The following is a 20,029-nucleotide window of genomic DNA, read 5'->3' on the forward strand; positions in this document are numbered from 1 at the left end:
GGCCGGGCCAGAAGCCCATCCAACATCCAGCTGACCCTCACCCTCTGATCCTGGCCCTCAGCGCCATGAGCCGGGGACAAAGAGTTCTCAAGGGTCTGCTGGGCTGGGTTTGCACTTGGACCCGGGTCTGGAGAGCCAGACTTGGAGCAAGTGGCTGTGGCCTTCATGTCCTGTGCCCTGGAGATCTGCCCCTCCCACCCGAGGTAGGTGGGAATGGGGTTTGGAAAAGGAAAGAGGTTGGGGTTTTGGGATTGGGGGTGGGGTTCTGGAAGGGGACAGCAGGGAGACTTGGGGAGGGGAGAGAGTTCACACTGGGGGGTGGCGGTTGGGGGAAGGTAGGAGGCTGGGATCTGTATGTCTGCAGATGCCCCAGCTCTTGGCCAACGCCGCCTCAGGCTGTTATCAGCAACGGGTGCCTGCGTCCTGCTGCCCAGCACGTCCGGTGGTCCAGAGTCACTGGAATGCAGCATGGGAGGCGGGGCTGGGGACCTTAGCTAAGGGCAGGTCTGGGGCAACATGATAAGGCCCACAGGGCTGCTGAGAGGTAACCAGGTGTCCTCAGCATATTCTGCCGATGGTGGGGTCCACACCACACGACAGGGACCCCTGTGCAGGCAGCCCAGGAGCAGGTGGACGTGGGGACCTAGACGGACAGGGCGCGGTAACCTGGACTGTTCTGACTTCCTGGACGGCTTTGTCTCCAGGGTTTCGGTTCTGGGCCTCAGTTTCCCCGCCTGTCTTTGACCTGGCCCACCTCACGGGGCTGCAGGGCGGGTGATGGGGGTGACCCTACTCTGCCCGGCCCTGCTGGGGCCCGGCCACGCCCTAGGGTGTGCAGGAGAGGAGGTGGAGCGGGGGCTTGCCTTCACGGAAAAGGGGGCTGTAGGGGCGCAGCTTCGGCCTGTGCGTGTGTCTGGGGTCTGAGGGCAAGGCTCCGGGAGCTTGGTGGGGTCTGAGCACGTGTGGTGGTCCAGGTCTCTGCGTGCCATCGTGCACATGTGTCTGTGCACGCCCACTCGCGTCCTGGAGTGAGGGTCAGAGCCCTGCAGTCGGCCGCCCTGTGCCCGCCAGCGTCAGGCAGGGGCTTCCAGTCCCATCCCGCGAGCGGCGCGGCTCCGAGCTCCCGAAAGCGGAAGCGGGGGGCGCGGCCCGGGGCTGGGGGCGGGGCCTGCGACCTCACCTTCGCGCCCACTCCGCAGAGCCGCAGGCTGAGGCCGGGAAGGGTCGGGAGCGAGGCCGCGTCGCCGCCTTTTCGAAGCCTTTTCCTGTTGGGGGGAGGGCCCGCCAGTGACGGCCGGGCCTGTCACGTGTGCCTGACAGCTGGGGAGGGGGTGGCCGGCGACAATGTGGTCCCGAAGCGGCCAGCGCCGGGAGCTGCAGCGCTGAGACCCCCAGCCCGCCTGACCCAGCCCGCCCCCTGGGGCTCCCGGCCGGGGCCCCATCATGTTCTCCAGGAAGAAACGAGAGCTCATGAAAACCCCTTCCATCTCGAAAAAGAACCGCGCGGGAAGCCCCAGCCCGCAGCCCTCGGGGGTGAGTGGTGCCCGGGTGAGACCTGGAGCTGACACCGGGCCGCAGGGAGACAGGGACCCGCCCTGTGCTCGGGGCCCATGCTGGGGCGGCGGCTGGGGGCTCGTGCGAGCTACAGCCCCTACCGGGCGGGACGGCAGGGGCCACAGCAGAGAGGCCGGGACCCCGGCGTTCAGCTCACGGTAGGGACCCTGGGAGTGGTGGCCGCCTCCGTCCACTCCATCCAGGGCTGGCCGCGGGGCCCAGGGAGCAGGAAGGGAGGGTGCCGGGTCGGGACAATGTTGTGTTTGGGCCGCTGCAGGTTGGGGGCTTAGGCAATCTGGGGGCTCTGGGAGCCGTTGAGATGGGAGGGCTGTGGCCTGGCCATTGGGTTGAAGGTTGACCAGGCAGCAGGTCTTCTAATGGGATCCACCAGGTTTAGAGGCTGGGGAGTGTCTCCAGGCCTGGGGTGTCTACAAAGCTGGGGGGGTCTACACAGCTTGGGGGTCCAGGATGTCTACAAGGCCTGAGGCTGCCCATAGGCTCTGGGGATCCATGGACCTTTAGGGTACAGACATAGTCAGAAGTGTCTTCACTTAAAGTAGCTGCGCTGTGGGAGCCTGAGGGGGGCTTGAAGGGCTGAGGACCCTCCCCACCCCCACCAGGAAGTGGGGACCCCCCTCCTCCCCTCCCCTCAGGCCCCGCCCCGGCTGTGGTTTGGGCAGGACCGTTGTTTGTGAAAGCTCTAGGGAAGAGGATGTTGGGTAACAGGTGGGGGGGTACAGTACCAAATCTCGGCCCTGTGACCTCTGGCCTTTGACCCCTGTGGGGTCAGCATGACGATGGCCCTCCACAGCCCCACTTCATTTCTGGGGAAACTGAGGCAGTGTCCAGGCCGGAAAATCCCTTTAACGAGCTCCCCTCGGACCTGCCCAAGGAGCTGCCCAGGAAGGATGGGGCTGACGCGGTGTTCCCTGGACCAAGCCTGGAGCCGCCCGCTGGGTCCTCCGGCGTCAAGGCCACAGGGACCCTCAAGCGGCCCACCAGCCTGAGCCGCCACGCCAGCGCGGCTGGCTTCCCGCTGTCGGGTGCTGCCTCCTGGACACTGGGCCGGAGCCACCGGAGCCCACTGACAGCCGCCAGCCCGGGCGAGCTGCCCACCGAGGGCGCCGGCCCGGACGTCGTCGAGGACATCTCCCATCTGCTGGCGGACGTGGCCCGCTTTGCTGAGGGCCTTGAGAAACTGAAGGAGTGTGTGTTGCGTGACGGTGAGAGCCACGGGGACACGGAGGCCTGGGTGGAAGGCAGAGCCAGACCCGAGGGAAGATGGAGGGAGGGATCTGGGGAGGCTCAGAAGGGAATGGCAGGGAGGGTTGTGTGGAAGAGGCCATGACAGCTAAGGCTCTGAGGGATGTGTAGGAGTTTGGTGAGGGGAGTCCCTGAGCGTACACTGGCTCAAGAGGGTGCCCACTTTATTTATTTTAAAGGATCTGATAACAATTAGGAGGGAAAGGCAGAGGAAATGTCCCATGCACAGGCTCAGAAACATGGAAACAGAGAATGCATTTGGGGGCCAAGGTGTGGGGTGCCGCTGGTGTAGGATGAAGGCATGACAACGCCAGGCAGAAGGGCAATGGGGAGCCATAGAAGGTGTTAGAGCACGGGACAGATGGGGCCAGATCTGTGTCTTGGAACAAAGCAAACTGGGGCTTGGCTGAGGTCTGGGTGGAGAGAGATTCAGGAGGCAAGGGGCGAGGGGTAGGATGGGGGCATCAGGCGGCTGGAGGTGCTGGGACCCAGCGGCCTGCAGGCCGGCAGTTCCGTTTTCCCCTCCACGCGCCTGCTGACAGCCCTGCTTCCTGCCGAGTTATTTTCATCTGCTTCCTGTTTGTCCCTGGCAGCCCAGGCGGGCACCTCATGTGCTGCCTTCAGCCCCCGGCTCCTCCCAGAAACCACAGTGCCAGGGTCATGCCAGGTGCTCTGATCTGCTCCCGGCAGCCACCCATTTTACAGATGACGAAACTGAGTCTCTAGTGAGTCCCTGACCCCTGGCTCACCCAGCCAGGGCAGGGCAGAGCCAGGACTGGACCTCAAGTGGTGGAGTGGCCTCTGCACCTTCAGGGCGCTAGTTGGGGAAGGCCCGGTCCCCACTGGGAGGAGTGGGAGTCCCCGGGTTATCTGGTCCCAGGGGCGGGGGCTAGGCTGGTTTCCTGGGGAAACCCTAATCTCTGTTCCTTTCCGATCCTGGCGCTTCCTTGGAGGCCTGGCCTGGGCGGGGCTCAGCTCCCAGGCTCCTGCAGGAGGTCTGAACTGGGCCAGCCAGGGCGGGGCACTTTTTTTTTGATACAGAGTCTTGCTCTGTTACCCAGGCTGGAGTGCAGTGGTGTGATCGAGGCTCACTGTAACCTTGCACTCCTGGGCTCAAGCCATCCTCCCACCTCTGCCTCCCGAGTACCTGAGACTACAGGCGTGAGCCCCTGCACTGGACTCATTTTATTTATTTTATTTGAGATGGCGAGATGGAATCTTGCTCTGTCACCCAGGCTGGAGTGCAGTGGCGCGATCTCGGCTCACTGCAACCTCCCTCTCTCGGGTTCAAGTGATTCTTCTGCCTCAGGCTCCCGAGTAGCTGGGGCTACAGGTGCATGCCACCACACCTGGCTAATTTTTGTATTTTTAGTAGAGATGGGGTTTCACCATATTGGCCAGGTTGGTCTCAAACTCCTGACCTCGTGATCTGCATGCCTCAGCCTCCCAAAGTGCTGGGATTGCAGCAGGCATGAGCCACCGCGCCCGGGCTTTTCTTTTCTTTTCTTTTTTTTTTTTTTGAAACAGAGTCTCATGCTGTCACCCAGGCTGGAGTGCAGTGGCGGGATCTCAGCTCACTGCAGCCTCCACCTCCTGGGTTCAAGTGATTCTTCTGCCTCAGCCTCCCGAGTAGCTGGGATTGCAGGCACGCGCCACCGTGCCCGGCTAATTTTTTTTTTTTTTTTTTTTTTTTTAGTAGAGACGGGGTTTCACCATATTGGCCAGGCTGGTCTTGAACTCCTGACCTCAAGTGATCCACCCACCTCGGCCTCCCAAAGTGCCAGGATTACAGGCGTGAGCCATCGTGCCCGGCCAGTTTTTGTAGTTTTTTTTTTTTTTTTTTTTTGAGACGGAGTCTTGCTGTGTCACCCAGGCTGGAGTGCAGTGGCGCGATCTCGGCTCACTGCAAGCTCCGCCTCCCGGGTTCAGGCCATTCTCCTGCCTCAGCCTCCCGAGGAGCTGGGACTACAGGCGCCCGCCAACACGCCCGGCTAATTTTTTGTATTTTTAGTAGAGACAGGGTTTCACCGTGTTAGCCAGGATGGTCTCGATCTCCTGACCTCGTGATCCGCCCGCCTCGGCCTCCCAAAGTATTGGGATTACAGGCTTGAGCCACCGCGCCCGGCCCAGTTTTTGTAGTTTTTGTAGAGACTGGGGTCTCCCCATATTGCGCAGGCTGGTCTAGAACTCCCGAGCTAAAAACCATTCTCCCGCCTCCGCCTCCCAAAGTGCTGGGATAACAGGCCTGATCTACCGCGCCCGGCTGGGGGCGCCTTCGGTGCGTCTCGGGGCCGCCCCAGGCCGGAGAAGACCCTGGCGGCTAGGATGTGGGCTCTAGTCCCGATGCTTCTCAGCTGCTGAGACCCTGGCGAGCCCCTTCCCTCTCTAGGTGTCAGGTGACTTATCTATAAAAATGGGGCCACCTGCATGCAGCGATGGTTGTGGGGTCCACCCCGCAGCTTGGGGACCCGCGTGCAGGCAGCTAGGAGGGGCCCCACATGGACGCTGCCACCCCGACTCTTCCCGGGCTTCCTTGTTCCCGGGCTTCAGGTCTGGGCCTCAGTTTCCCTGCCCGTCCTCGACCCTCCCCACCTCGAAGCTCTGCGGGTAAGGAAGGACCCAGGCTGGGGCGAACGGGACCCCAGGGCGGGGTTTCCCTCGCGGGGGCGGGGCCTCCTGACCGGCCGGAGCCGGTTTGGCCACCGGAGACCCCCATCGGTCAGCTGCCAGGCCCCACGCGCTCGCGGTCTCCGCGTCCCGACGGCTGCGCCATGTGTATCTGCGGGACGGCGCACCCGGTGCTGGACGAGGGCCCCGTGCGCTGCCGGGCGGGCCCCCGAGGTGAGAGGACAGGTGCGGGGCGCTGGGTGCCCCCGCGTCCGGGACCATGTGGCGCTCGGGCCGTTTGCCGCCCGCGGTGGGGGAGCAGCGGCTGCCGCGCGCCTGGCCTGGCCGTGCGCACCTGGGCATCCCTGCGCTGCGCAGAGGTCGCGCCGGCCGGCTTCCCGGGTGGGGGGGTGTGCGGGGACAGCGGGGGTCCAGGCGTCGGCCGCGCGCGCGGAGTGCGGGGTGCCCGGCAGGAAGGTCCCGAGAAGGGGCGTGGCCGGGGCCTCCCAGCGGCTTCCTGGAGTTCCTGGAGCCCCAATCTCATTCCCGGAGTCCGCCTCGCATCCAGCAGCGAAGACATGCTCCGGTCTGGGGTCTCAGGCCTGGCGGCGGCCGCCGGGGGGAATCTCTGGCGGGTGACTCGGGCGGGCTCTTCCCGGAGGTGACATTCACCTGGGGTCTTCGGTGCCCAAAGGGATGGGGCACTTACTTTTTCAGATTTCATTTCGTATTTGGGGCGTCCTGTGAGCGGTACAGTCAGGCGTCAAAGCTGCCCCTCCCGCTGGCCTCTGTCCTCCCGGCCACCTTTCCCCTCCTACGAATTCCGTGGGTTTGTTTCCACCACTACATGGTGTGTGCCTGCCTCTCGGTGTTTCGCCTGTACTCTGCTTTTTTCTTCTTTCTTTCCTTCTTTTCTTTTCTTTTCTTACCTTTTCTTTCTTTATTTTCTTTCCTTTCTTTGTTTTTGAGATGGAGGAGTCTCACTCTGTCACCCAGTCTGGAGTGCAGTGGCTCGATCTCGGCTCACTGCAACCTCCACCTCCCAGCTTCAAGCGATTCTCCTGCCTCGGCCTCCCGAGTAGCCGGATTTACAGGGGAGTGCCACCACGCCGCTACTTTTTGTATTTTTAGTAGAGGCAGGGTTTCACCATGTTGGCCAGGATGGTCTCGAACTCCTGACCTCAAGTGATCTGCCTGCGTCCCCAAGTGCTGGGATTACAGGCATGAGCCACCGTGCTTGGCCCTCTCTGCTTTTTTTTTTTTTTTTGAGACGGAGTCTCGCTCTGTCGCCCAGGCTGGAGTGCAGTGGCGCAATCTCGGCTCACTGCAAGCTCCGCCTCCTAGGTTCAGGCCATTCTCCTGCCTCAGCCTCTCCGAGTAGCTGGGACTACAGGCGCCCGGCTAATTTTTTGTATTTTTAGTAGAGACGGGGTTTCACCGTGGTCTCGATCTCCTGACCTCGTGATCCGCCCACCTCGGCCTCCCAAAGTGCTGGGATTACAAGCGTGAGCCACCGCGCCCGGCCCTGTTTTTTTCTTCTTCCAATTAAGAACGTTAGATGAGGGCATTTACCCTTTTTTTTTTTTTTTTTTTTTTTTGAGACAGAGTCTCGCTCTGTCGCCCAGGCTAGAGTGCAGTGGCGCAATCTCGGCTCACTGCAAGCTCCGCCTCCCGGGTTCACGCCATTCTCCTGCCTCAGCCTCTCTGAGTAGCTGGGACTACAGGTGCCCGCCACCGCGCCCGGCTAATTTTTTGTATTTTTTTTAGTAGAGACGGGGTTTCACCGTGGTCTCGATCTCCTGACCTCATGATCCGGCCGCCTCAGCCTCCCAAAGTGCTGGGATTACAAGCGTGAGCCACCGCGCCCAGCCTTGTTCTTTATTTCTTACAGAGACAGGGTCTCACTGTATTGCACTGGCTGGTCTTGAATTCCTGGGCTCAACCCGTCCTCCTGCCTCAGCCACCCAAAGTGCTGGGGTCCCAGGTGTAAGCCACCGCCCCTGGCTGAGGAGGGCAGTGAAAGCCAGGTTCCAACAGTCAGATCTGACCACCACCCTCCTCTGTTCTAACACCTTCTATGGCTCCCTATTGCCCTGGAGATAAAGCCAGGCAGGATCCCTCTGCCTGGCATTCTCATGCCTTCAGAGCTAGTGTAGATTGAAAAGCTGTGTGATTGTTGAGAAATGGCTTCCCCTCTCTATGCCTCAGTTTCCTCACTCAGGTAGGAAGGGCGGAGAGAGATCTGGACAAGGCTTTGAGCAGTCCTGACGAGTTAGGGCAGGGAAGGGGCCTGGTGGGCTGCATGGAGGAAGGGGCTGCAGGACTGTAGCTTGAAGGACAAGAGGCAGTTTGCTTTCTGGAGGGACAGGAAAAGTGTTCTGAGCAGCAGAGAGTGCCTAGGCCAAGGTCTGGCCTTTGCTGATCTGGCCGGCAGCCCAGGGAGGGACAGTGCCCTCCCCGCAGTCTCGAAATGAGCCCCAGGCATCTGCCCTCTCCTACCTCTGCCTCAGTTTCCCTATCTGAGAACAGGAGTTCTGAAGAGGGAGGAGGTGGACAGACTTTCCCTGGGGCCGGGCCCCACCCCACTGCTCACTCCGACTCTGCCCAGCAGACCTCCTTGAGGCCCGCCGCCCGCTGGCCCACGAGTGCCTGGGTGAGGCCCTGCGTGTCATGCGTCAGATCATCTCCAAGTACCCGCTGCTGAACACCGTGGAGACGCTCACGGCAGCCGGCACCCTCATTGCCAAAGTCAAAGGTCAGCCTGCTGGAACAGGACTGCAAGGGCTCTCTGCCTAGAAGGGCATCCTGGAGGAGAGGATGTTTGAAGTGGGTTTTGAAGGATGCATAGGAGTTTGACAGGCACAACAGCTCCCTGCTGTTCCCCCTGGGTTAAGGGCTCTGGTCAGTTCTTGCAGGGATGGTCACCTCCCAGAGTGGGCCCACCTCCTTGTCCTTATCTCTGCTTCCCAGCCTTCCATTACGAGAGCAACAATGATCTGGAGAAACAGGAGTTTGAGAAGGCCCTGGAGACGATTGCTGTGGCCTTCAGTAGCACGTGAGTGTGGGAGCCTGTGGGGCAGGGCAAGGGAGCATGGGGGGCCTGGGTGTCTCTCGATGGTGACCCCGCTGGCCCTGCAGAGTGTCCGAGTTCCTCATGGGTGAAGTGGACAGCAGCACCCTCCTAGCAGTGCCTCCTGGGGACTCAAGCCAGGTGAGTGGGGTGGGCCAGGGCCACCTGTGCTCAACTTCTGGAGGCCAGCCGGGTTCAGGTCTGCAGGGCCTGGTCAGTCACCCTGCTTCCCCTGTGCGCCTTGGTTTACCTCTCTGGGGGGGCAGCAACCATCCCCTGAAGCGTGGGCACTGCGCAGGGCCCCGCGTGGGGCTGGTCTCACCTGCGTCTCCGTCCTACAGTCCATGGAAAGCCTGTATGGACCAGGCAGTGAGGGCACCCCTCCCAGCCTCGATGACTGTGATGCAGGTAAGCCCCCACCCAGCGGCAGGCAGGCATTTGAGGGATGGGCCATTGCGGGGGTCGGGCCAGGCTGAGCAGGCCCCCCTTTCCATGCAGGCTGCCTGCCTGCCGAGGAGGTGGACGTGCTGCTGCAGCGCTGTGAGGGGGGCGTGGATGCCGCACTCCTGTATGCCAAGAACATGGCCAAGTACATGAAGGACCTCATCAGCTACCTGGAGAAGCGGACGACGCTGGGTGAGAGCTGGGGTCCCAGGAGGGCGTTCTGGGTGAGCTGGGAAGGCCTCGTCCCAGCATCTCACACCCCTCTCCGGCCCGCAGAGATGGAGTTTGCCAAGGGCCTGCAGAAGATCGCTCACAACTGCAGACAGAGCGTCATGCAGGAGGTGGGGGCCCCGTGGGCATGGGGCGGGGGTCCCTGGGCCCGGGTGTGAGTCTCAGCCCCCTTTCAAGGGCCCAGGGACCAAGAGCAGGGGCTTCCCCTCTACATTAACGGGGGTGGCTGCAGGGACCAGGGAGCTGGTGGCTGGGGGTGCTGGGGCTGCCCTGCCTCCATCCCTCCCCACCCAGTGACCCGGTGCCCCTCCCACAGCCCCACATGCCGCTGCTGTCCATCTACTCGCTGGCCCTGGAGCAGGACCTGGAGTTCGGCCACGGCATGGTGCAGGCGGTGGGCACCTTGCAGACCCAGACCTTCATGCAGGTGCGTGGTGCCTGGGAGGGCGGGCTGGGCGGGGGTGTCGCCAGGGTACCCACTCACGGCCCGTCTCCCCCCAGCCCCTCACCCTGCGGCGGCTTGAGCACGAGAAGCGCAGGAAGGAGATCAAGGAAGCCTGGCACCGCGCCCAGAGGAAGCTGGTGAGGCAGACGGGGGCAGGCAGCGGGCCTCGGCACGGCGCAGTCCCAGCCATAGCCCCAGCCCCATAGCGGGGACCCTGCGGCGAGCTCCGCACACGCCCCGGCCTCCTGCACATGTGCGGCCTCGCAGGTTGAGCCCCAAACCGGGTCGGAGATGCTCCAGCCCCATCGCCCCCAGCTCTGCCTGGAAGGACCCAGGAGCCCGGCGCTCACTGCTGTCCCTGCAGAAATGGGGAGAAGCCGTGCCTCCCTCGGTTGTAAGCAGCAGGCCTCCGGGTTGAGGGAGACCCATGGTCTCTCAGAACTGGGAAAGCGCCATGTTCCTGCATGTATTCTTTGTGTGTGTGTGTGTGTGTGTGTGTGTGTGTGTGTGTGTGTGTGTGTGTGTGTGTGTGTGTGTGTGTGAGATACGGAGTCTCGCTCTGTCGCCCAGGCTGCAGGCTGGAGGGCCATGGCACCATCTCGGCTTTCACTGCAACCTCCATCTCCCTGGTTCAAACAATTCTCCTGTCTCAGCCTCCCGAGTAGCTGGGATTACAGAAGCACGCCACTACACCTGGCTAATTTTTGTATTTTTAGTAGAGACGGGGTTTCACCACAGTGGTCAGGCTGGTCTCGAACTCCTGCTGTCAGTTGATCCACCGGCGTCGGCCTCCCAAAGTGCTGGGATGACAGACGTGAGCCACTACACCCAGCCTCCTGCCTGAATTCTCTTCCCACTTCGCTTTTGGGTTATTTCAAAGACGCTGGTGCCTTTTTGTTTGTTTTGAGATAGGGTCTCGCTCTGTCACCCAGGCTGGACTGCAGTGACGCAATCATACCTCACTGCAGACTTGACTTCTTGGGCTGCAATGATCATCCCACCTCAGCCTCCTGAGTTCCTGCGTCTACAGGCACCGGCCATCACACCCAGTTCATTTTTTTGTGTTTTTGGTATACTCACTGTTGCCCAGTTTTTGTTTGCTTTTTAGCTGTGTTAAGAGGGTCTGTGATGAAACGCACCCTCCTAGCTCCTTCCAGCACATACCAGCAAACACATATCTGCCCTCTTTTGTACACGCGAAGACAGCTCACCTCATGCCCTGTTCTGCTCCTGATTTTTATCCTCACCTCCGTAGAGAGAGGCTTACCCCATATCAGTCAGCATGAAGCAGCCTGAACCCCTTTTTTTGGCTGTGCAGGGCTCAGCTGGGGAGATTGAGTAGGTTATTTCATGGACGTTTTGGGAGTAGCTGAGCTGTTGCTGTTACGAACACCATTGCTATGACAAGCTTGTGCCCCTGTCTCAAGGATGCCTGAGGGTTTATCTGGGATCAGTGCCCAAAATAGAACTGCTGGGTCAAGGGGCATGCGTGTATGAGCTACCCTCCCAGGCCACAGCCCTGCTCTTCCTCTTCTGTGAACCCTCAGTTCTTATCCTTTCTTACTTTGCACTGGACAGTGGCTTATTACTGATTTGCCACAGCTTTGTACATATTACAGAACTTAGGCCTTAATCTTGTGAGTTGTAGACTCCTCTCATTCCCCTCCCACAATTTACTGTTTGACTTTTGATTTTTACCCGTGGCCTATTTTGCCAGGTAGAAACCTGTGATTGTTAGTAGTACTCTTTTTTTTGTTTGTTTTTGAGATAGAGTCTCACTCTGTCACCCAGGCTGGAGTGCAATGGCTCGATCTCAGCTCACTGCAACCTCCATCTCCTGGGCTCAAGCGATTCTTCTGCCTCAGCCTCCCAAGTAGCTGGGATTACAGGCACCAGCCACCACGCCTGGCTAATTTTTGTATTTTTAGTAGAGATGGGGTTTTACCACCTTGGCCAGGCTGGTCTCGAACTCCTGACCTCAGGTAATCTGCCCACCTAGTCCTTCCAAAGTGCTGGAATTATAGGCGTAAGCCACCGTGCTCGGCTAATTTTGATATTTTTGGTAGAGATGGGGTTTCATCATGTTGGCCAGGCTGGTCTCGAGTAGCTAGGACCACAGGTGTGCGCCACCACGTCTGGCTAAATTTTTAAATTTTTTTGTAGAGATGGGGTCTCACTATGTTGGCCAGGCTGGTCTCTAACTCCTGGCCTCAAGTGATCCTCCTGCCTCGGCCTCCCAAAGCACTGGGATTACAGGTGTGACCCATGGCGCCTGGCGGTCTCCTGGTAACTGGATGAGTCCGTCTGTTTGCGTGTGAATCTGAGGGTGCAGGTTGTGAGGTGTGGCCCCCAGCCCACAGGTTCTTGACTAAGTGCTCTTCCTGCCAACCTGTGGGCGCCTGGCTTCCTGCCTGGGCGGCTTCTCTGTTCTTGTCTGTGAGGAGGGAAGTGAAAGCAACAGAGCCTGGAGACGCTGGCCTGCTCCCGTGGGGGTTGGTGTGGGTGTCTGCAGAGGCTGCCGTTTGAGCTTCTGTTCAGAGCTTAGCTGCGCCTCAGCTTCCTGGGCTGCAGAGTGGGCACACAGGACACCCATTTCTCCGAGGGTCCTGTTATGGGTGCCTCCTCCCGTTCTTTTCTTTCTTTTGAGCTGGAATCTCTGTTGCCCAGGCTGGAGTGCAGTGGTGCGATCTCGGCTCACTGCAACCTTCGCCTCCTGGGTTCAAGTTATTCGCTATTCTTGTGCCTCAGCCTCCCGAGTAGCTGGGATTACAGGCGTGCACCACAACGCCCGGCTAATTTTTTAAATCTTGGGTAGATATGGGGTTTCACTATGTTGGCCAGGCTGGTCTCAAACTCCTGACCTCAAATGATCCGCCTGCCTCGGCCTCCCAAAGTGCTGGGATTACAGAGCCACCGCACCCAGCCACTCCTGTTCTTCCGTTGCCGATTGTTGTGCAGGGTCCTCTGCATGCCCCGCTGGGCCATGGGGTCTTGGTGAGAGAGATGGGGGTGGGGAGGAAAGGAGGAGCTGGGGAGACTGAGTCCCATCCGAGGATGGGGTTGGAACTGGCCTCCTGACTCCCACACCCACAGCAAGAGGCGGAGTCCAACCTGCGCAAGGCCAAGCAGGGTTACATGCAGCGCTGCGAGGACCACGACAAGGCTCGCTTCCTCGTGGCCAAGGCGGAGGAGGAGCAGGCTGGCACCGCGCCGGGAGCGGGCAGCACGGCCACCAAGACCCTGGACAAGCGGCGGCGGCTGGAGGACGAGGCCAAGAACAAGGTGAGGGCGGGTGGAGGCAGGGCTGGAGGTCCCTGGAGGAGGAGATCCAATGCTTGGTGTGATATTTACCACCTCCAGGCCTTTCTTTTTGTTTTTTTGGTTTTTTGTTTGTTTTTGAGACGGAGTCTAGCTGTGTCACCCAGACGGGAGTGCAGTGGCGCGATCTCAGCTCACTGCAAGCTCCATCTCCCAAGTTCACGCCATTCTCCTGCCTCAGCCTCCTGAGTAGCTGGGACTACAGGCACCCGCCACCACGCCCGGCTAATTTTTTCTATTTTTAGTAGAGACGGGGTTTCGCCATGTTAGCCAGGATGGTCTCAATCTCCTGACCTCGTGATCCGCTCACCTCGGCCTCCCAAAGTGCTGGGATTACAGGCGTGAGCCACTGCACCCGGCCGGTTTGTTTTTTTTTTTGAGACAGTCTCATTCTGTTACCCAGGCTGGAGTGCAGTGGTGAGATCTCACTGCAACCTCCGCCTCCCAGGTTCACACAGTTCTCTGCCTCAGCCACCCAAGTAGCTGAGATTACAGGCACCTGCCACGAGGCCCAGCTAATTTTTTTGTATTTTTAGTAGACACAGAGTTTCACCATCTTGGTCAGGTTGGTCTCAAACTCCTGACCTCGTGATCCACCCGCTTCGGCCTCCCAAAGTGCTGGGATTACAGGCGTGAGCCACCACACCTGGCACCGATTTTTAAATTATTATTATTTTTGAGACAGTGTCTTGTTCTGTCACCCAGGCTGGAGTGTAGTGGCGTGATCATGGCTCATTGCAGCCTCCACCTCCCAGGCTCAAGCAATCCTCTCGCCTCAGCCTCTAGAGTAGCCGGGACCACAGTCGTGTGCTGCCACACCCAGCTAATTTAAAAAAAATTCTTGGTTGGGCATGGTGGCTCATGCCTGTAATCCCAGCACTTTGGGAGGCCGAGGCGGGCGGATCACAAGGTCAGGAGATCAAGACCATCCTGGCTAACACGGTGAAACCCCGTCTCTACTACAAATACAAAAAATTAGCTGGGTGTAGTGGGGGGCGCCTGTAGTCCCAGCTACTTGGGAGGCTGAGGCAGGAGAATGGCATGAACCCGGGAGGTGGAGCTTGCAGTGAGCCGAGATCACGCCAATGCACTCCAGCCTGGGCAACAGAGGGAGACTCCGTCTCAAAAAAAAAAAAAAAAAAATTCTTTATAAAGATGGGGTCTCAGGCTGGGTGCAGTGGCTCACACCTGTAATCCCAGCCCTTTGGGAGGCTGAGACAGGCAGATCATATGAGGTCAGGAGTTCCAGACCAGCCTGGCCAACATGGTGAAACCCCATCTCTACTAAAATTACAAAAAATTAGCCGGGCGTGGTGGGGGGGGGGGGCACCTGTAATCCCAGTTACTTGGGAGGCGGAGGCAGGAGAATTGCTTGAACCCAGTAGGTGGAAGTTGCAGTGAGCCAAGATAATACCACTGCACTCCAGCCTGGGCTACAGAGCGAGACTCTGTCTCAAAAAAAAAAAAAAAGATGGGGGGGTGTCTCACTATGTTGCTCAGGCTAGTCTCGAACTCCTGGCCTCAAGCAAGTCTCCCACTGTGGCCTCCTGAGGCGCTGGGATGACAGGCGTGAGCCCGGCCTCCCTGAGGTTTCTGTCTGAGTCCTGCACCCCAGGCTGAGGCCTCCCTCTGTGCCCCGCCCCCACCGCAGGCGGAGGAAGCTATGGCCACCTACCGCACCTGCGTGGCCGACGCGAAGACGCAGAAGCAGGAGCTGGAGGATACCAAGGTGACGGCGCTGCGGCAGATCCAGGAGGTCATCCGGCAGAGCGACCAGACCATCAAGTCGGTGCGTGGGGTGCTCCGGCCGCCCGGGCGGGGATGGTGGACAGGGCGGCCTCCTCCTGACCCCTCCGCTCTCCGGTGCCGCCCGCAGGCCACGATCTCCTACTACCAGATGATGCATATGCAGACGGCGCCGCTGCCTGTGCACTTCCAGATGCTGTGTGAGAGCAGCAAGCTGTATGACCCGGGCCAGCAGTACGCCTCCCACGTGCGCCAGCTGCAGCGGGACCAGGAGCCCGACGTGCACTACGACTTTGAGCCCCACGTCTCCACCAACGCCTGGTACCGCCACCCAGCCGCCCTGTCTCCTGCGCGCAAGGCCCTGCCTGGGAGCCGGGCTTCCCTCTGTCGGGAGCATGAAGATGAAGCTGTCTTGCCCCCCATCACCACCCCTCCTTTTCCCGGTTTCTTTCACTAGGTCCCCCGTCATGCGTGCCCGGAAGAGCAGCTTCAACGTGAGTGATGTGGCGGGGCCCGAGGCTGCTGGGAGCCCCCCAGAAGAAGGCGGGTGCATTGAGGGCGCACCTGCCAAGGAGCACAGGGGTGAGTGTCCGGCCGGGGCCCAGGGGTGGACGCTGGCTCCCTGCGGCCCACCCTGGCCCTTCACCAGAGACGCCTCTTTCTCCAGCCGGTCGAGGACACCAGGTTCACAAGTCATGGCCGCTCTCGACCTCGGACTGTGGGCTGGACCCCGGCCCTGGCGCAGGTGAGGGGGGCTCTCTGGCGGGCTGAGGTGTGGAGCTGCCGCCTCTCCTGGGCCTCAGGGTTTCATCACGCACCGGGGTGATGGAGGGGGCCCTCCTGGCTCGGGGAGTCTGAACGGCCCTGATTCCCGCCCAGGAGACTTTAAGAAGTTCGAGCGGACATCATCCAGTGGTACCATGTCGTCCACGGAGGAGCTGGTGGACCCAGAGGGTGGAGCCGGGGCTTCAGCCTTTGAGCAGGGTGAGGGTCCCCTGACGGGGCTGGAGAGGGGGATTTGGACACAGTCTATGGGCCTGGCCCTAACCTGCCTTGGTGACACCGGCTACCTGTGCTGCCCGCAGCTGACCTCAACGGCATGACCCCTGAGCTGCCGGTGGCCGTGCCCAGTGGACCGTTCCGCCACGAGGGGCTGTCCAAGGCGGCCCGTACTCACCGGCTCCGGAAGCTCCGCACGCCCGCCAAGTGCCGCGAGTGCAACAGCTATGTCTACTTCCAGGGTGCTGAGTGTGAAGAGGTGAGTGGGATGCCCCGACGGACAGCTGGGAGCCTTCGGGAGCCTTTGGGGTGCCCGGCACCGCCAGCCTGTGTGCCCTCAGGAAGGTCCGGCCCAGAGCAGGGCGCAGTCGGGCGCCTTTGGAAGGAAGCAAACGGAGAGGGTGGGGTGGGCTCTTTTAGTTTTGGGGGGCAGGGTTGGCTCTCTGAGGCAGCGAGGCAGGGGGTAGACCTGGAGGGTGAAGAGCCCTGCGGCCGTGGCCAGAAAACCAAAGGGCGGGAAGGAGAGGAGGCCGGAGTGGCAGGCGGGATCACCCCTGGGGTGGAAGCCACGAGCCACTGTCCAGCTTGTGTTTGCAGAAGCTGCCGTGTGGGGGATGTGAGCGGCCCCGGGGAGGTGGGGTGGAGCCGCTGTGGACTGCGCTGAGCTGGGCGCCCCGGGGCTGGGCTCACGCACTCTGGCCGCCCCCAGTGCTGCCTGGCCTGCCACAAGAAATGTCTGGAGACGCTGGCCATACAGTGCGGGCACAAGAAGCTGCAGGGCCGCCTGCAGCTGTTCGGCCAGGACTTCAGCTACGCGGCCCGCAGCGCCCCCGACGGCGTGCCCTTCATCGTCAAGAAGTGCGTCTGCGAGATCGAGCGGCGGGCGCTGCGCACCAAGGTGAGGCGGGGGAGGAGGCGGCTCCCAGCGAGCAGGCGGGCGTGGGCCGAGGCTGATGGGCCTCCCCACCCCCGGGCTCCCGCAGGGCATCTACCGGGTCAATGGGGTAAAGACACGCGTGGAGAAGCTGTGCCAGGCCTTCGAGAACGGCAAGGAGCTGGTCGAGCTGTCGCAGGCCTCGCCCCACGACATCAGCAACGTCCTCAAGCTCTACCTGCGTCAGGTGAGACCCACAGGCGGTGGCCAGGCAGAGCCTGGAAGGGGCGTAGCCAGGCAGGAGGAGGTGGGGTGGGGGTCCGGGAGCTGGAGCAGGACTGGCGCAAGCGGGGCCTGGGGAGGACAGGGTGGGCGGGACAGTGCCTGGCAGGGCAGGGCTGAGGCTGGGGGCGTGGACACGGTAGGAGCGGGGCGGGGCCAGTTCTGTGCGGAAGCACGGATAGGGACAGGAGGGGCGGGATGGGGCTTGGTCAGCACGTGGCAGGGGTGTGGCCGCGGCAGAAGCACACCTGACGCTGTGCTGGGGCGGGGGCGGGGGCGGGGCCGGGGCTCGGCGGGGCGTGGTCAGAGCAGGATGGACGTGTTCAGTGCTTGGCAGGGACCCGTATGAGGCTAGGGGCGGGGCTGAGGTTAGACAAGTGCAGGACTGGGGGTGGGGCCTGGGCTTGGTGGGGCGAGGCTGAGGCAGGGTGAGTGTGACCAGGCCTTGGCAGAGGCGGGGCTGGGGCCAGGGGCGTGGTCATCCCCGGGGAAGGGCCGGACTGGGGCTAGGGGCATGGTCATGTCTGGGGAAGGGCGGAGCTGGGCTGGGATGGGGTGGGACCAGCACTTCGCAGACGGTGGGGAAGGGGTCAGACTATGCTGACTACAGCCGGAGCTCGTTGGGGTACCTACAGGGCGGAATGGGCGTGGCCAGAGCGAGAAAGGGCGTGGGAGTGGGGGCGTGGCCCGGGTAGGAGGGGCAGGGCTCATGCTGGGCTGGGAAAGGGGACTGAGGCTGCTCTGGGTGGAACCCGAGCCCGGTGGGGCGTGGCCAGTGCTTGGTGGAGGGGGGCTGAGGCTGGGGGCGTGGCAGGCACGTGGCGGCTGGGCCCGGCCCACCAACAGCTGCTGACCCTTGACTCTGCACAGCTGCCCGAGCCGCTCATCTCCTTCCGCCTCTACCACGAGCTCGTAGGGCTGGCCAAGGACAGCCTGAAGGCAGAGGCCGAGGCCAAGGCGGCGTCCCGGGGCCGGCAGGACGGCTCGGAGAGCGAGGCAGTGGCGGTGGCCATGGCAGGTCGGCTGCGGGAGCTCCTGCGGGACCTGCCGCCTGAGAACCGGGCCTCGCTGCAGTACCTGCTGCGGCACCTACGCAGGTGAGTCCCCGCATATGGGGTGGAGGGCGCGGGGTCCCGGGAGCCGCTCAGCACCTGGCCCCTGCCCACCCCGCAGGATCGTGGAGGTGGAGCAGGACAACAAGATGACCCCCGGGAACCTGGGCATCGTGTTTGGGCCCACGCTGCTTCGGCCACGGCCCACCGAGGCCACCGTGTCCCTCTCCTCCCTGGTGGATTACCCTCACCAGGCCCGCGTCATCGAGACTCTCATCGTCCACTACGGCCTGGTCTTCGAGGAGGAGCCGGAGGAGACCCCCGGGGGCCAGGTGAGGGTGTGGGCCTGACCAGGGCTGTCCACTCGGGGCTTGGGGAGCAGGGGGCGCTGCTGGGGACAGTCATTGTGGGATGAAGCCCAAGGAACCACAGGGAGATAATTTGGTTTGGACAGGGCTGTTCGGGAGGCTTCTTTTTGTGTCTTTTATGCAAAGAACTCAGCGAGGTCTGCATTGAACTGGCAGAGGTGCAAAGGCTCTGCGGCCGCCCCTCCACTCTCCCTTGGGGCTGGCCTTGGGCCTCACCCTTCAGCCCCAGCTTCCTTCCCCGTTTCCCATCCCGGTGCTGCCTGCAGCCACAAGCTCCACGCTGGCCCGGGTGTCCACAGCCCGCCCGAGCTGCCACTGCACTCCGCTGCGAGGTCAATTACCCGCTTCACATTTTCTTTTCTGGGAGTTGTAGTTTCACTCCTGTTGCCCAGGCTGGAGTGCAGTGGGGCAATCTCAGCCCACCACAACCTCCGCTTCCCAGGTTCAAGTGATTCTCCTGCTTTAGTCTCCCGTGTAGCTGGGACTACAGGCGCCGGCCACCACACCCGGCTAATTTTTGTATTTTCAAGAGATGGGGTATCGCTTTTTTGGCCAGGCTGGTCTCGAACTGCTGACCTCAAGTGACCCGCACCCTCTTTGGCCTCTTGAAGTGCTGGGATTACAGGTGTGAGACACTGCACCCGGTGTCTCGTATTTTTCTCAATCCATCTTCCCTGCGTGTTTAGGGGCTACACTTTCCCGGGTTTGCTCTTGGCTGAGGACAGACCGCCTGGGGTGCTGCCTCAGGACAGTGGGGCCCGCAGCTCCGACGGTGTCTGTGCTGGGCACGGCCTTTCCATCCTGTGCTCCTCTTGAAGGAGCTTTCAGGAGAAACTCCAGATGGGTTGGGGACAGGAGCAGCCGTGGGTGGCGAGAGGAGTGGACTTTCAGAAATGCCCGTCCTGTGTACCTCGTGGGAATGGCCAGTGTGGTCACAGCCTGGGCAGCAGTGGGTGTCAGTAGCTGTTACGGGCTGTGTGGGTGGGTTTGTTAATTTGTAACATGGAAAATGGAGCCCTGGCCCCTCCCTGACTTCCGTTCTGCCCCTGCAGGACGAGTCATCCAACCAGCGAGCCGAGGTAGTCGTCCAGGTGCCGTACCTGGAGGCGGGCGAGGGGGTGGTCTACCCCCTGCAGGAGGCAGCGGAGGACGGGTGCAGAGGTGAGTGTGTGGCTGCCCGAATGGCCCCAAGGGAGGCTGGGGTGTGCCACCCATGGGCGCAGGTGCCATGATCTAGTTGTGCATACATGGCAGGGTCCACGGCGCAGCACATTCTGTGGATTTCGTCTGCCACGGAGACCACACCTATGAGCTACTCATTTTCCTTTAACCGGCTGCAAAAATAGGCAAGGCAGTGCCTTTTGAGGTGCCTACCCCACTCTCAGAAACCGGTGACATGAATGTGGGGCTGATGCCGTGTAAGGTTCCAGGTGCACCAGGCACTGGGCCTGGCTAAGTGCCTTTCCTGCAGGAGCACCTTTTTCTAGAGAAGGGCGTGGGGCTCAGGGTTTGACCCAGGTGGGTCCAGCGCCACCTGTCAGGCAGCTGGCCCTGAGTGCTGCATCTAGTTTCAGGACACCTGTGTTAGTCTGTTTTCACACTGCTGATAAATAAATACCTGAGGCTGGGCACGGTGGCTCACGCCTGTAATCCCAGCACTTTGGGAGGACAAGGTGGACCACTTGAGGTCAGGAGTTCAAGATCAACCTGACCAACATGGTGAAATCCCGTATCTACTAAAAATACAAAAATTAGCCAGGTGTGGTGGAGGGCACC

The 20,029-nt window shown here is 61.3% G+C and overlaps 1 protein-coding gene across 5 annotated transcripts in view; it reads left to right on the top strand.

Annotated features, from left to right (window-relative positions):
* The window catches only part of ARHGAP45 (Rho GTPase activating protein 45), a 21,689-nt gene continuing 1,660 nt past the window's right edge, over positions 1-20,029 (top strand). Inside the window, exons 1-22 of one of the 5 annotated variants that reach the window (XM_055247735.2) lie at positions 1-203; positions 2,447-2,777; positions 8,036-8,179; positions 8,395-8,479; positions 8,563-8,635; positions 8,836-8,902; positions 8,993-9,130; positions 9,215-9,279; positions 9,486-9,596; positions 9,671-9,751; positions 12,708-12,896; positions 14,584-14,721; positions 14,809-14,999; positions 15,136-15,260; positions 15,346-15,423; positions 15,558-15,662; positions 15,764-15,936; positions 16,387-16,575; positions 16,661-16,798; positions 17,704-17,930; positions 18,007-18,217; positions 19,306-19,414. In XM_055247735.2, coding sequence (XP_055103710.1) covers positions 66-203; positions 2,447-2,777; positions 8,036-8,179; positions 8,395-8,479; positions 8,563-8,635; positions 8,836-8,902; positions 8,993-9,130; positions 9,215-9,279; positions 9,486-9,596; positions 9,671-9,751; positions 12,708-12,896; positions 14,584-14,721; positions 14,809-14,999; positions 15,136-15,260; positions 15,346-15,423; positions 15,558-15,662; positions 15,764-15,936; positions 16,387-16,575; positions 16,661-16,798; positions 17,704-17,930; positions 18,007-18,217; positions 19,306-19,414 — 3,106 coding nt within the window. In that variant the 5' untranslated portion in view covers positions 1-65. Of the gene's footprint in view, positions 204-1,018; positions 1,713-2,365; positions 2,778-4,516; positions 5,659-8,035; positions 8,180-8,394; positions 8,480-8,562; positions 8,636-8,835; positions 8,903-8,992; positions 9,131-9,214; positions 9,280-9,485; positions 9,597-9,670; positions 9,752-12,707; positions 12,897-14,583; positions 14,722-14,808; positions 15,000-15,135; positions 15,261-15,345; positions 15,424-15,557; positions 15,663-15,763; positions 15,937-16,386; positions 16,576-16,660; positions 16,799-17,703; positions 17,931-18,006; positions 18,218-19,305; positions 19,415-20,029 lie in introns of those variants that run through there. The other 4 variants (XM_055247737.2, XM_055247736.2, XM_063620598.1 and 1 more) reach the window with 4 other exon arrangements.

Source organism: Symphalangus syndactylus, chromosome 17 (genome assembly GCF_028878055.3).
Source record: "Symphalangus syndactylus isolate Jambi chromosome 17, NHGRI_mSymSyn1-v2.1_pri, whole genome shotgun sequence".
NCBI lineage: Eukaryota > Metazoa > Chordata > Mammalia > Primates > Hylobatidae > Symphalangus > Symphalangus syndactylus.